Source organism: Cyprinus carpio, chromosome B11, assembly GCF_018340385.1.
Source record: "Cyprinus carpio isolate SPL01 chromosome B11, ASM1834038v1, whole genome shotgun sequence".
NCBI classification, from domain to species: Eukaryota; Metazoa; Chordata; class Actinopteri; order Cypriniformes; family Cyprinidae; genus Cyprinus; species Cyprinus carpio.
In genome coordinates this window covers 2,004,983-2,019,200 of record NC_056607.1, presented here as the reverse complement: position 1 = coordinate 2,019,200, position 14,218 = coordinate 2,004,983, and the positions used below count along the sequence as shown (strand labels likewise).

At 38.8% G+C, this 14,218-nt stretch overlaps 1 protein-coding gene across 3 annotated transcripts in view; it reads left to right on the top strand.

Moving 5' to 3' along the window:
- The first annotated feature begins 480 nt into the window (after positions 1–480).
- The window catches only part of LOC109098382 (transcription cofactor vestigial-like protein 4), a 31,530-nt gene continuing 17,792 nt past the window's right edge, over positions 481–14,218 (top strand). The window contains exons 1-2 of one of the 3 annotated variants that reach the window (XM_019111949.2): positions 481–615; positions 1,232–1,308. In XM_019111949.2, coding sequence (XP_018967494.1) covers positions 1,245–1,308 — 64 coding nt within the window. In that variant the 5' untranslated portion in view covers positions 481–615; positions 1,232–1,244. Of the gene's footprint in view, positions 616–1,231; positions 1,309–13,350; positions 13,695–14,218 lie in introns of those variants that run through there. The other 2 variants (XM_042733529.1, XM_019111948.2) reach the window with 2 other exon arrangements.

Below are 14,218 nucleotides of genomic sequence, written 5' to 3'. Positions count from 1 at the left end.
CAAAATGACAATTTAATGCACGCGTGATGTGCTTTATATGATTATTTCATCAATGCTGTAAACTTGACATTGTTAGGATTGAAATCTTTGGTACTCTTGCTTTTATTTTGTAGTTTAAAATTCAGTTTCTTCCCAGCACTCAAGAAGCACTTTTGGCATTTTCTGAATTGTGATTTGCAGAAATGCATTTCTATATTGATTTCACGTTTAGTGAGTGACTCGACTGTTTAAACACTGTCATACAGCGCAAAACAAGCTGCAGAAGACGTGGATGTATGTATGAATGTGTTAAACTAATGACTAAAGTCGTTCTCACTCTCTAATGTTCCTGAGAAAATCCCAGTAAACGTTTCTAAGTGCTTCTGTAAAGTGTGTTTGTGTATTGGCGGACTTCCTCTTCACGCTGTACCTGTTGCAAGGATGTGACGTCACTCCCTCATTAGCATAATGCATGCTGATCTCACTCCGCTGACCTCGACCAATGAGAACTCGCGACTCTCATCACCTGCTAGGAAGAGCATTCCATCATTCCAAGCATTCTTCCCGAGCAGCGCTGGCTCTGTCGCTCTCTGGGGGTTTGTGATTGGGGAGATTTCAAAGTGGCGCTTCAAGGCGGTATGTACTTTACACGACTTTAAACCGCCTGTTTTTAACATATACCACACTACATGTGAAGAAAGAGTGTGCGTGCGTTTTATGATCATTGCTGTAGTAAAAGTCAAGCAGCTCCAGCGTCTGAAGACAGCGCTTGTTACAATGTAACATTTCCCGCGGTGTTATTTACTGAACATGAGCTTCATGACACTGAGCGATCACTTTAAGAAGTAACGCTAGTAAACGAGTTCGTCGTGTTTAACACGCGGCGACGCAACTGAAACGCAACGCTTGTAGTGAACGAAGCGTTCTGTGTAATAACAAACGAAACGCGCGCGGGTTACTGCCGCGTCGCGTCCCCGCGTCTACTTTCTGAGTTCAGAAACCGCGTGTTAAAGTCGCTAGCGCTTCAGTGAGAGTTGTGTCGTGTCTCTCAGCTGTGGAATGTGAAGTGTGGGAAGCGCTTCAGACCTCACATGTGTGCAGGGTTTGTTCTGGAAATGCAAGAGAAAAATGCCACGAACCCGATTATGACTAAGGCTTTCCCAGAGCTTACAGAGTTAGCAGCTTCGGTTCGAGTGTGGATGATCTGATCTCTCTGTGAACAGAGTTTAATGATCTGATTCTGCATGCTCAGGGTCTGACCCAGGATGGAGACGCCTTTGGATGTTTTGTCGAGAGCAGCATCTTTAGTGCACCAGGACGACGAGAAACGTGAGTTTACCGAGTACTGCTTTCCAGACCATCTGTTGTGTGTGTTGCATTCCTGTGAGAAACACCAAAGCCATGGGTTCGATTCCCAGGGAATGCAGGTGAACGGAACGCATAATTCAATTCAAGAATACGCTTTCTAAATGTAAATGTTTAATTGACAGATAACTGATTAACTAAATGAAATGTGTGACCCTGCAGCACAAAACCAGTCATAAGCGTCAGTTTATTTATTTTTTTTAAAAAGAGATGTATACATTATAAATCATGTTTCCATTGATGTGTGGTTTGTTAGAATGACAATATTTGGCGGAGACAAAACTATTTGTAAATCTGAGGGTGCAAAAAAAGTCAAAATATTGAGAAAATCATCTTTAAAGTTGTCCAAATGAAGTTCTTAGCAATGCATATTAATAATCAAAAAATAAGTTGTGATATATTAATGGTAGGAAGTTTAGAAAATATCTTCATGGATCATGATCTTTACTTAATATCCTTATGATTTTTGGCGTCAAAGAAAAACTGCTTTTATTCTCCAGGGTCACACATCATCTCTACATTCCTCCTCCGTGTAGAGAGTTGTTGTATTTCCATAAGTGAGGCTGTGGTCTGTGTTTGTCCTGCCTGCATTGAGTCTTAGATCATTTACATGAGAAATGCCTTCACGTGATGCCCTTCGCTGCAGCTGCTTTCAGCTTAACGCACTGACACATGATATCCGAGCGCAGGAGTGTTATGAAACAATGAAACTTTGAAAAGAGCCGTGCTGTTTGCTGTCACATGTGCCGTTTACTCCGGCCAGGCCACACAGTTCCTCCCTGGACTGCCGTGTTTTCTCTCAGAAATTCCTGCCTAGATTAAATACCAACAAATCTCTGCAGGCATTGAGCGTTGTTGAAATTCATTGTGCAACATCTACATGTTGCAGCGGCCCGTTCCGTGAGGCTCTGCTGGGCTTGTACTGACAAAGCAGGATTTGGAGCAATGCTTCCAGCTTCACAGGGTTTGAATTTGATGAAAATGATCTCAAACTCTGAATGGCCTGGAGGTGTTTTTACATCAGGTTTGTAGAAATGTAGCACTGCATCAGTGTCTCATCAGTGGATGCTCTGGAGTGAATGGGTGCCGTCAGAATGAGAGTCCAAACAGCTGATAAAAACATCACACAGAGCGTGCATCTGGAGGAGCTCGGGACTGCTGTTGTTTCTTCCTCCCCCTGCTGTGTTGTTGTTTTGCGGGGGGCTGATGTCATGTTGTTGTGTGTGTGTGTGTGTGTGTGTGTCTTTGTCCCCTCACAATGAGTCTGACCTGTTTTCACAATAGAGCTGCTCCTGCTCGTTTGCATTTAGTGCTGGAACTCTTTAAGAGAGAGACTGACTTCAGCCAGACTCGTGCGTTTACACGCCACAGCAGTGCAACGGCTGATTCAATTCGATGCGAGAGCTCAATTACACGGAAGGTGTGGTTCTCTTTGTCAGTGGAGTCAGGTGACGGCTTGTATTCGTCTGCACGCTCGAGGCGAGATCACAGCGTGTCCTCTAACATCAGCACACAGACAGATCCTGCTCACACTCTTCTAATCTCTGTTAAAGTAATGTGCTTTCTCAAGGCCAGCAACTCAACTTCTTGAAAGACTCCATTGTACATTTTGTTGTTGGGCACCAAAAGTCTGAAAGAAATGATTTTTAATAATAATTTAAATACAAACCTAATGTGCTTCTGAATCTGTGTGATTTTTCACATTCATTAAAAAGTTCGGGAGCCAAATTGCTGGTGAAGAACTACATTACCCATGTTCTTAGAGAGAGATCCACCAATCAGATGCATTGCTTTTATCACGGAAACATAAATCGTGACAAAACAACTCATTAAACCTACACTCTCTAATTACTCTCAAATGTGCAGTACACTACTGTTCAAGTTTGGGGTCAGTAAGATATTTTACTTATTTATTTATTTGAAAGCCACATACTTTTATTCAGCAGTTACCATTAAATGGATCAAAAGTGATAGAAAAACCATTTATAATGTTACAAAAGATTTCCATTTCTATTCTTCTGTGAATCCTGAAAAATAAAATGTATCAGTTTCCACAAAAATATTGTGCAGCACAACTGTTTTCAACATTGATAATAATCAGAAATGTTTCTTGAGCAGCAAATCATCATATTAGAATGATTTCTGAAGATCATGTGACACTGAAGACTGGAGTAATGATGCTGAAAATACAGCTGCACATCACAGAAATAAATTACAGTTTAACAGATATTCACACAGAAAACAGCTGTTTTAAATTATAATATTTCACAATTTTACTGTATTGTAGGTGTGGATACTTTATGCAAAAAAATCATGGTATGCTTAGTTATGGTTGATAATGATAAAGCTCAATATGCACAATTAAAAAATCAATAAAATGTAATAATTCTTATGGCAGTTGTGGATTAATAAGTGATAATGATGATATGCCTGTCTCAAACTGGATGTAATTTAAGTTTGCAGTGAAGCTTTTTCTCTGTAATTGTCTGAAACTGGAGCTGACAGCAGCAGAGAGAGGAGTTTGGTTTCTCCGTGTCTGTGTCGGCTCTGCTAGCGTTCCTTCCTGCACCTGCAGGCCAAACAGGAGTCCCCGGCCATGCTTCGTTCCTCTTCGTGGAGGATTGATATTTCTTTATTGCTCTGAGGAATGGCCAAACACACGAGCTGAGCTGAGTTAATAATTACTCTGTGGGCTGTGAGGATCTGTGTCATGTCACGAGTAATAACATGCAAATATTTCAAATTCTTTATCACTTTCTGCTTCTAATAAATGAAAGCACTTTTGAAATTTATTTTGCCCTAGCAACCACCCACAACATCCTAGCAACTGCATTATTAATTGATTATTAATGCCTTCTCACGTCAGCTCTCTCTGTTTTAGAGTAACTGATAAGAGCTTTAATAATCCTTCTGAAAATACGTCAGTCAGCACCAGAGGTCGAAACATGAGCGTCTAATGATAAAAACAGAGCGTTTTCACTAGTTTTGTGTCAGGAAGCATCTCCTCGAGGGCTCTTTGGGTCGTTTGAGCTGCACACGTGTGTGAACCCGACCATTTGGCTCACAGGTCAAAGGTCACTGAAGTCATTGTCGTTGTGGCACACAAGCTGTTGTCCTGACGGGTTCCAGAAAGAAAAGACTAGCAGTGACATGAAATATATATAGACTGCGGGAATAAAAGAAGTGCTTCTCTCTGATTTCATCATGATAGAAAACATCATGGCAGGACAAAACAGCTACTAGTAGAGCTGATGTGTCAGTATATATGAAAAACAACAACAAATACATATCAATAATAACTTTTCTAAATAGTAGCTACTGGATATAAAGCCTACATCTAGCCAATCTCCACAGTGTACACACCAAATTATGACTAAATACCCATCTCAACCATCATGTGAATGAAAACTGTATCTGTGCATCAGCTCTTAAAGGGACAGCGGCCTGTAAATACCTGCTGCTGTCTGTCAGTAATGTTAATCAAACTACAAAACTCTGCTTTAACAGATTATTCTATATCTCATTCATACAGTGAACACTGTGCAGTGTTATTTTACACTTATTACATTTCTGTACCGAATACTAATGCAATAGTGACCTTATTTTATTTGTAACTTTGTTATGAATCATTGAGTAACTCAAATACAAACAATCGAGGCAAATGATTTGCCCTGAGGCTTTGTTTAGCCCATGTACTGTAACTACACACGGAACACTGTGTTTCCCCACGGACCGTTATTACTGACGCACAACCCGATAAACCTGGACATATTGAAGACTGTAAATCAATATACGGTAGCTAGTAATGGTGTCCCTAAGTTAGCTATGTTTCGTGAAAGACTAAGTGTGCCATTCATGTTGATTGTCTCATTCTCTCTGTGTGACACACACACACACACACACATACAGTTGTGCATAAAAATACCACAGAAAGAAAGTTAGTCAGCATCACACGAAGAGTGCTAGTTTTCACCTCTAAAAATCAACATGATTACTAATGTGATACTGATTTTATGCAACAGTTCAATAAACAAGCAGTTAATATTAAGAGACTTGCATTTTAGACACCATACTGCCTATAGTGCTTTTTGTTTTGTTCCTGAATGAATCACCCGTTTAAATGATTCGGTTCAATCGCAATGAATCACTTATTAACAGTGACGTGCTGCCACCTACTGGCAGTTTTAATTTCACATTTAAACTATCTTTTCATTTTTGAAACAATTGTAAATATCAGTATTCAGTGTTTTGTTTAAAATAACAACATATTATTTATGCATCTGTACCTGCAGGTTAAATGCATTCATGTCCCTCTGAGCTGAATTAAATAGTGTGTAAATAGACCTACATCTACACTGCGCTCCAAATTATTATGCAAGTGATATATCAGTAGAGTTTCGGTACAATAAAGAGTCAGATTTTTGTTTGTGTTGTTTTTCACATCATTTTAGATAACTGGTATCAATCTTAGACAGGTTTGGCCAATAGTTTGAGGTCTTCTGAGGTAAATGGAAACCCTTCTTAAAGAGATTGTTCCACATTATTAAGCAGGTCACAGTTCTCATGAAATATGTTGAGGAAGAAAGATGAGGTGTAAGGTCATTTTAGGGTGTCAGAATGACTTCTGCAAGATATATGGCGTTCATAACTGACCATTTTCTGCTGTGGTATAAAATGAAGAATAGTGCTCTTGGAAATAAAAGGATTTTCATGCAGATAAATCCCATGGTGTGAAACAGTGAAAGTGTGTTTCTACAGCCACTGTGCAGGTTTCTCTCTGTGAGGTTTGGTTAGCAGTGACTGAAACGTCTGTCTGCTGCTTCACCACATCAGTGCTTCCACCGTGATTATCAAACACGATGCTTTATTCAGGGATGGCTACAAAATCATGTGGAAACCATTCTAAGTGTTGTTTAAAAATGTTATATTGAAATGCTTATGCTGTTTTCCTCATTTTAGGTGAGTAATGTCATAAACCATAAAATAACACAAGTGAGAGTATGGAAAATGACAAACTGAAATGCATACCATTTTACTGATCGCCAAAAACAAGGTCAGTCATTTCAGCATAGGCCTTCAGTTTAAAACATTCTGAGACGCTTATATTCAGTCAAGCATATAATCTATATTACATATTGGATTTTTAAGTAATATTTAAACTTGAGAAGTTAATTTGTAAATCGCGGTCCAGACAGGCGTACAGCATTGATACTGACAGTGCATAGAATCAGACACAATTACATTCTGCTAGATCACATTTGAAAATATGCAAATATAGTTGCACTGAAATGATCACGTGAAAGCATTAGGATTTGTGCAGCACAGACAGCTGACATGTTTATTCCTCATTTATGCTTGAAATGATTGCTGTTGAACTATAAGTAAAGCAGAGCTGCCTGTGTTTCTTGTGCTGTAATACAGGGTTAATGGTTGGTCTGGTCACACTTTAGTTTGGGGACCAATATTTCACTAATAACTGAGTATTAACTAGAGCCCAACCGATATGTGTTATGGGGCTGATACTGATATTAGGGAGTAAAAATACTGATATATATATGTCGGCCGATATTCTTTATGTGTAGGCTATATAACAGTACAGTATAGTCAAAAGTTACAAGTTTTATAGTCTTAATTGGTCCCTAAACTAAAGTGTTACTGTTGGTCTTCATAAATATATTGTCAGCTCAGTAATCTGAGTATGAATTGAGAAAAGTGATGATATTTGCTTCCCGAACAAAGTTTTATGTTTTTGTATAAATTTGCATTAGTTGGCAATTAAAATGTACTCTCTTATTTATCTTAAGTAAGGATGTAGTTCTTTACTACATGATTACACTGAACATCAATGCCAGTTATGATGCTGTATGATTAAAGATACTATCAGATAGGTCAGACCTCTAAGGATAGGACACGATCATTCAATAGAGGGCAGTGTTGGGTAATGCATTACAAGTAACAACAGTTCTGTAATCAGATTACTTTTAATCTAAGTAACGCAGTCAAGGAAATATCTGAGTTACTTCAGTTTAAAATATAGAAAATCTGAGCAGTACACAGATGGTGTACTCTCTTCTGTGTCAGCTGCGCCGATGCGCTGTTTGCTTTCAACCCAAAGTGTAAATACATGTAAAAAACTATCCTTGTGGCGCGGCTGATACAGAAGAGCGTACTGCTCAGAATTGTCAAAATGGCACTACGCTGATTTGGAGAGACACAGAGGAGAGGAATTGTTGAAGAATGTCGTTATTTTGATTTGGAGAGACACAGAGGAGAGGAATTGTTGAAGGGTTAGTTTCTATTCGGTTATTATTTATTAATTACCACATCATTCCAAATGCTTTTCATACTTTCCTGGACCTTGACACTGTTATTTATTTGGCAGTCTATGGGACAGACACAAGCCTCCCGGTTTTCATCCAAAATATCTTAAATTGTGTTCCAAAGAAGAATGAAGCTTTTACGGGTTTGGAACGACATGGGGGTGAGTGATTAATGACAATATTTTCATTTTGGGGTGGAGTATCACTTTAACATAAAATAACTGTAAGTCCGTGTTTCGCTGTCTGGAGTCCGTTTGTTTCTTTGAATTGCAGCGATTCATTTGCTTCTCTCTTCTGTAGCTTTCGGCAGTCTGTAAAAGTATACCTCAGATGTATTTGTACAGTCAATCCAAAGCTTGTTTTTATTTTAGCTGTGTTTTGTGTGTTCTGTCGGTCACACTGAAAACCAATGCTGCCGCTCAGTGACACAGATCCAGTAGTTCTCACAGAACAGTACAGTAAAAAGTGCCTAAATACAGTCTGAATGGCCCCTGATTCCCTGAATCCCAGTAAAAGCAGAGAGGAGTGATGGGGCCACGGCACGACAGAGAGAGAGAGAGAGAGAGAGAGAGAGAGAACGAAGAGAGTGTGTGTGTGTGTGGTGTGAGAGAGAGAGAGAGAGAGAGAGTGTGTGTGTGTGTGTGTGTGTGTGTGATAGAGAGAGTGTGTGTGAGAGTGTGTGTGTGTGTGATAGAGAGAGTGTGTGTGTGTGTGTGTGAGAAGAAGAGTGCGTGTGTGTGTGTGTGAGAGAGAAAGAGTGTATGTGTGTGTGTGTGTGTGTTAAAGAGTTATGGTACACAATACCTAAACCAACCTCAATAACAGCATCTGTTCAGTCTGCATGTTTAGCAGAGGAACATGTAGATAACAAGTGCATTTTGTCGGCTGCTTAATGTAAATGCATACTAGTTAAAGACACGCAATAAACAACGCTGTGTTCGTGTTACTTGAAGCTTTTCCTGGCTGCTTTGTGACTGTGTGGCTTTGGGATGGGATTGCACCTGTGAAATCCTCTCATTAGGGTCTGTAGTGACCGCTGCGAGCGTCACAGGAGCGTGGTGTTGTGTTCACACTGTAAGTGCTGTTGTCCTCCTGTGGATCCACTCCCTCCCCAGCAGCAGGACGGATCTGCTTTCTTTTCCAAAACAACTACAACAATACAGCGTCCCCTAGAAACGGGAATGTCAGATGTGTTCCTCACACCTACGTAAGCTAATATCTGTCAGGCCCGGCGCTTATCGACGTCACTTAAAGGAGTAGTTCACTCACTCTAAAAAAAAAACACAACAAAAAAACTTTATACATTTAAATACCGAGTAATATTAATTAACTACATGTACTTTCTATATGGTTAGGGTTTGGCTTAGGAATACTTGCATGTAATCATGCATAGTTTATTGTTAATATAATAGTAAGTACATGTAACAAGGACACCTTAAAATAAAGTGTTACTAAAAAAAAAAAAAAAACATTCACCGGACACTCTTTTACATGCAGTTAAGGTCCTTGCAAACTGAGTACATATGTGTTTTTTTGTATTCGTCATCCTAAAAATTAGTCACGCACAGAAACCTTGCACACTGAATATGATGTGTATTCATTGTGGCAAAAAAAATACATCGCAAACCAATACAAAGAGTTTTCAAGCAGTGAGGAAAAGAGTTAAAAAGAGAAAAAGAAAAGAGATATCCTGAGATCTGGAGAGGAAGGAGAGGTCCACCTCTTTATGGAGGAGCTGCAGGATTATCTCGGATCGATGCTTTGCTAGCAATCTGTCTTTATGTTCCGTCTCTTTGTATTCCGCACGTTTTGTCAAACAGTGCTTTGTGCTGCGAGATGAAGTGGATCAACTTGTCAGATGCCATTCTGGATTTTGGCGTTCACTCTGAATTGTCAAAACACTTCTCAAAACGCTTGCTATGGATGTGAAAAATGCAGAAAATCAAACCCGATCCAATTTTTTTAAAGACGGACAGAAGAGGCACACCGTAAACATGATTGACACAATATGAGGTCGTATTTAATTTTTAATGTGCAAACATTTCGAATGCAGATTTTGGACTGTGCAAAGACCTTTAGTCCACATGATGACTGAGGCTTTCAAACTTCAGAATCCGAGCAAACACATGACAGAAGTATCGTAACGGGTCCACGTGACTTGCAGGTGTTCTCAAGTCATGCGATGCGTAGTGTTTGTTATTCACGGAAATCTTCCTATCGTCTGGCATTAACTGCTAAGACCGGATCACTGAGGCAGTCTGGATCGCTCTGGTTAAAGATGAATCAGCCGTTCCATAGAAAAGAGCTTTATGTAATGGACATCACAGTTTGGCTTATGAATGTGTCTGGTTGTGCTGATGCAAAGCTTTAAGTGAATAATGGTTTAAATGTCTCTTTCTCACACAGATCTCGTGTATGCGGTGAGTAAATGATGACAGAATTGTATTCTGAGTGAACTTTAATGCCACTGCTTGCATAAAGTTAATCTCGGATCAAACGACCGAATGCTTTTAATGGATCAGTGGCTTGAGAACTAGTCAAATGTGACTTAATCGTGAGTCTGATTATGTGCTTAAACATGGACTCAGCTTGTTCTGTCTGATCCCGGAGACGGACAGGCTGTGAAGTGTGTGTTTCAGCGTGTGAGGATGTAGCTCAGGACTTCAAAGAGGCAGATTTTTGGGAGCGGTGTACCACTTCTATTGTAAGACAATGTCTGTTTTTCAGAATGGGTTTCACAGGATGACTTTTGAGTGTTCGTGCTTTCAAATTAGGGCTGGGCGATTCGGCAGAAAATTTCAATCTAATTTTTTTTTCATAACGTTTGACCAAGTCTCGATTTGTAACAAGTCAACTTAAAAATGTAACTACAACATGATTCAAGCAACTTTTTCTTTATTAATGCTGTAGTTAAAGAAAATTCTGTTCAGAGTGTAGCACATGATGTAAATGTTAAACAAATCTTTGCAGGAAAGACGCATGAACGACAGCTACATCTTGTACAAACTTGTCTTATACATGTATGTTCAGAAATATGAATTTGTTCTTACCCTCGTCCTTCTGTTAGTGAATTTGGAGTATTCTAGAAGAGACGACACATGCATGAGCTTTTCTTACTCTTCTGTATACACTATATAATATATAACTATTATCCTAAGATAAAATACACATTATAAATATTGCTAAATATTGCAATAAGACTTTAAGTATGAATCCTGTGTTCTGTGTGTCTCTGTGAATGAATGGCGCAGACGCACGGTTTTCTTTACTACACTCCGTGATTTCAGCGTCTGTCGTCTCATATTTTAATAAGGTTAATGTGTTGTGTGTGTCTCTGTGAATGAACTGAGTCACTTCATTTGAGTAAAACTAGCGCTGTATCATATACACAGAAATTTAAAGGTATTAAAGGCAAGCTGTCACAATAAAGGTTCGGTTTAACTTAAGACACTGTGACAGAAATACATTACTATTGTTCAGCAGAATGTACATAATACTACTGAAATTAAAACCTTATTTTTTAAAGGAAGAATCATACAATATTTCTTCAGCGTTTTACTTGTAATTGTAAATTATCTGTATTTGCCAAAAAAACATTTAATTTTCATTAATGAAAAGATAAATTAATGTTTTGTCTTCATTTGATAACAAAAAAAACAAAAAAAACTAATGGAAATACACAACAAAGAATTTCTGAGGAAAAAACAAAAACATTTCATAAGGCTATTGTAAGAACAAATTAAACTTGTATTTATGAATGAAAATAATCAGACATGCTAAAACAGAATTTAGTAACAATAAAACACAAGATGGGGAAAAAACATTCCATAGCACCCTAAATATGTATACTTTTTATAAATTGATGTTAAATTGTTTAGGTTTAATGATTTTAATTAAATATGATTTTTGATTAATACAATTTAATTTAACCATTAAAAAGGAGTGCAGAAAATTTACATAAAAAAATGGAATACAGTAAAATTAAAATGAAAAAAAAAAAAAAACTGAAACTGGAATAAAATAAATAAAACTTAATTTTGTTTAAATAACGTCCAGACATCCCTGGTTATGCTGTGTCTTATGAAGAAGGACCTAAACGATGTTCGTTTCAGAAAACCCCGAGGGAACAGCTCTGGCCATGCTGAGCTCTCTGTGCTGGACAGCATTCACTTTTAAAGAAGCCAAAAGTTTTATATCAAAATATGTAGTGAAGCAATTTAAAATAATGTTGGAGCTGGATAAATTTGTTTATAAAATGAATGCATGTATACATTTTATTTAACGTCTCTGGTATCTTGACCATCTGATTGGGGACATAACTGATTATTTATTTAGTGTAAGTTGTAAAAACAGCTAACATTACTGACTGACCAGCAGTGAGATAATAAGCAGACAGGTTTATATTGAAGGCTGTGCATGTGATGGCTGATATATCTCTGATAGAATAAATATAATCCTCTTCGAGCCATTACCTGAAAGAACCCCCCCATACATACACACACATGATCCTCTCTCTCTCTCTCTCGATAGACACACACACACACACAACACACACACAATCTCTCTCTCTCTCTCTCCGTCTCTCTCTGAACACACACATACACACACACACACACACACACACACAAACTCTCTCTCTCTCTCTCTCTCTCTCTCTCACACACACACACACTCTCTCTCTCTCTCTCTCTCTCACACACACACACACACACACACACACACACACACACTCACTCACTCTCTCTCTCTCTCACACACACACACACACACACACACACACACTCACTCACTCACTCACTCACTCACTCACTCTCTCTCACACACACTCTCTCTCTCTCTCTCTCTCTCTCACACACACACACACACACACTCTCCCTCTCTCCCTCTCTCTCTCACACACACACACACACAGGCCTCGTGCTCGAGCTGGATGTGTGACCCCAGCAGAGGGCAGCAGAGTGTCACTATCAATAGTTAGCATTAGCTCTGGAGATTAATAGCACATTAAAGAATATGTTTAATTGTAAAAGATGAAATAAATAAAAACCTGTTGTGTTGTGGATTTTCTGTTAATATGATTATTTAATTTTAGCTGTTTGTTCTGCATTTTTACTATTTTGATATGAGAAAAGAACATTATCAAGTGTATAATAATAATAATAATAATAAACAATAGGTATAGTAGTAGTAATGTGTTACTTCTATTGTTGTCAATAGCATATTTATCACTGTATAGTACCAAAAAAAAGTGTCTTAAAATGACAGTATTGTTCATTTAAGGTGTAATAGTGGATCCCTAAAGAGTCACTTTTAGGAAAAGTTTGACTGTCTCTAACCAGGATACATTCTCGCGCAGATCTGGGACACTTTTATGTGAAATAATATTAATGATTAGAATAATATTTTACAACAGTTAACATCTGTTTGTAATAACTTGTGAATTTGGCTTTTCGTATACATTTGAACTCGTATAGAATGCAGTATAATTAGTGGTCGCTACTGGGGTCTCTCTAAACTTAGTTAACTTTGCGTTGTTTTGGACATTTTCTTCTGCTCATTACAAGCAGCGATTCCCATGCGTTTGTGAGGGGGAACTCTCGCGGGATTTCGCGTGCGTTTGTGAGGCGAAGTCTCGCGGGATTTGGCGTGAGGCGGCGCGCGCCGGACTCGGAGCACTCATAGGCTGCGTGTCAGTGCAGTCGACTTACAGCGGGCTGTGAGGAGAACTGGCGCCACCCTTTTGTCTCGAAATACAACTCTTTTCACACGCTAAAACTTATTAAAATTGATTTAAAGTCGCGCTCGGGTACTTCTACTTGCTAGGTTCTCGAGGAGGTCGGGTTAAACTTGTTATTTTCGCTGTGTTTGAAGTTAAAGGCTGGGCCTTTACTCGCGCTCCTGACGAGAGAAACAGAGAAGCCGCTCTTTCTGCGATTAAAAGTCCATAAATGCTTTTTACCAGAATGGACCTGTTGAACTACCAGTACTTGGACAAGATGAACAACAACATCGGCATCTTGTGCTACGAAGGTAAACCGCACTCTTTCTTTCTCGCTCTAGATTAACGAAATTAAACATTTGTCGGCGAAAATAACGGACGCCGTTGACGTCATCGCGCCTCTTTCCGCGAGCGCGGCGGTTCTCTGGATTTGTGTACCAAGTAGATGTTTACTTTAAAAGACTAGTTTCAGAAGAATGACTTGAAGGAGCTCTGAGTCCGTGTGATCAATCATGCTACAGAAAAAAGTGTTGTTGATAACTTCTGGGAAGTTTTTGTGTCGCGTAACTTACTAGCGTTACTGTGTGACGCGCGAAACCCCGCTGTAATGATACACTGTTTCTAAAAGCTCATTAAATGAGTGAAGACACGGGGTTTCCGTAATGTTTAAATAGACTAGAGAAGACAAAAAGTGTTTCAAATGGTTAAACCCTTAAAAAAGGTAAACAATTGAAAAGTTCAGATGAGTAACGTGTATTATATTTTTCTCAGGCTACTGTGTAGGTTCAGTAACAAGCTCTTTTTATTGCCGTTAAAGTGAAATTAATGAACCTAC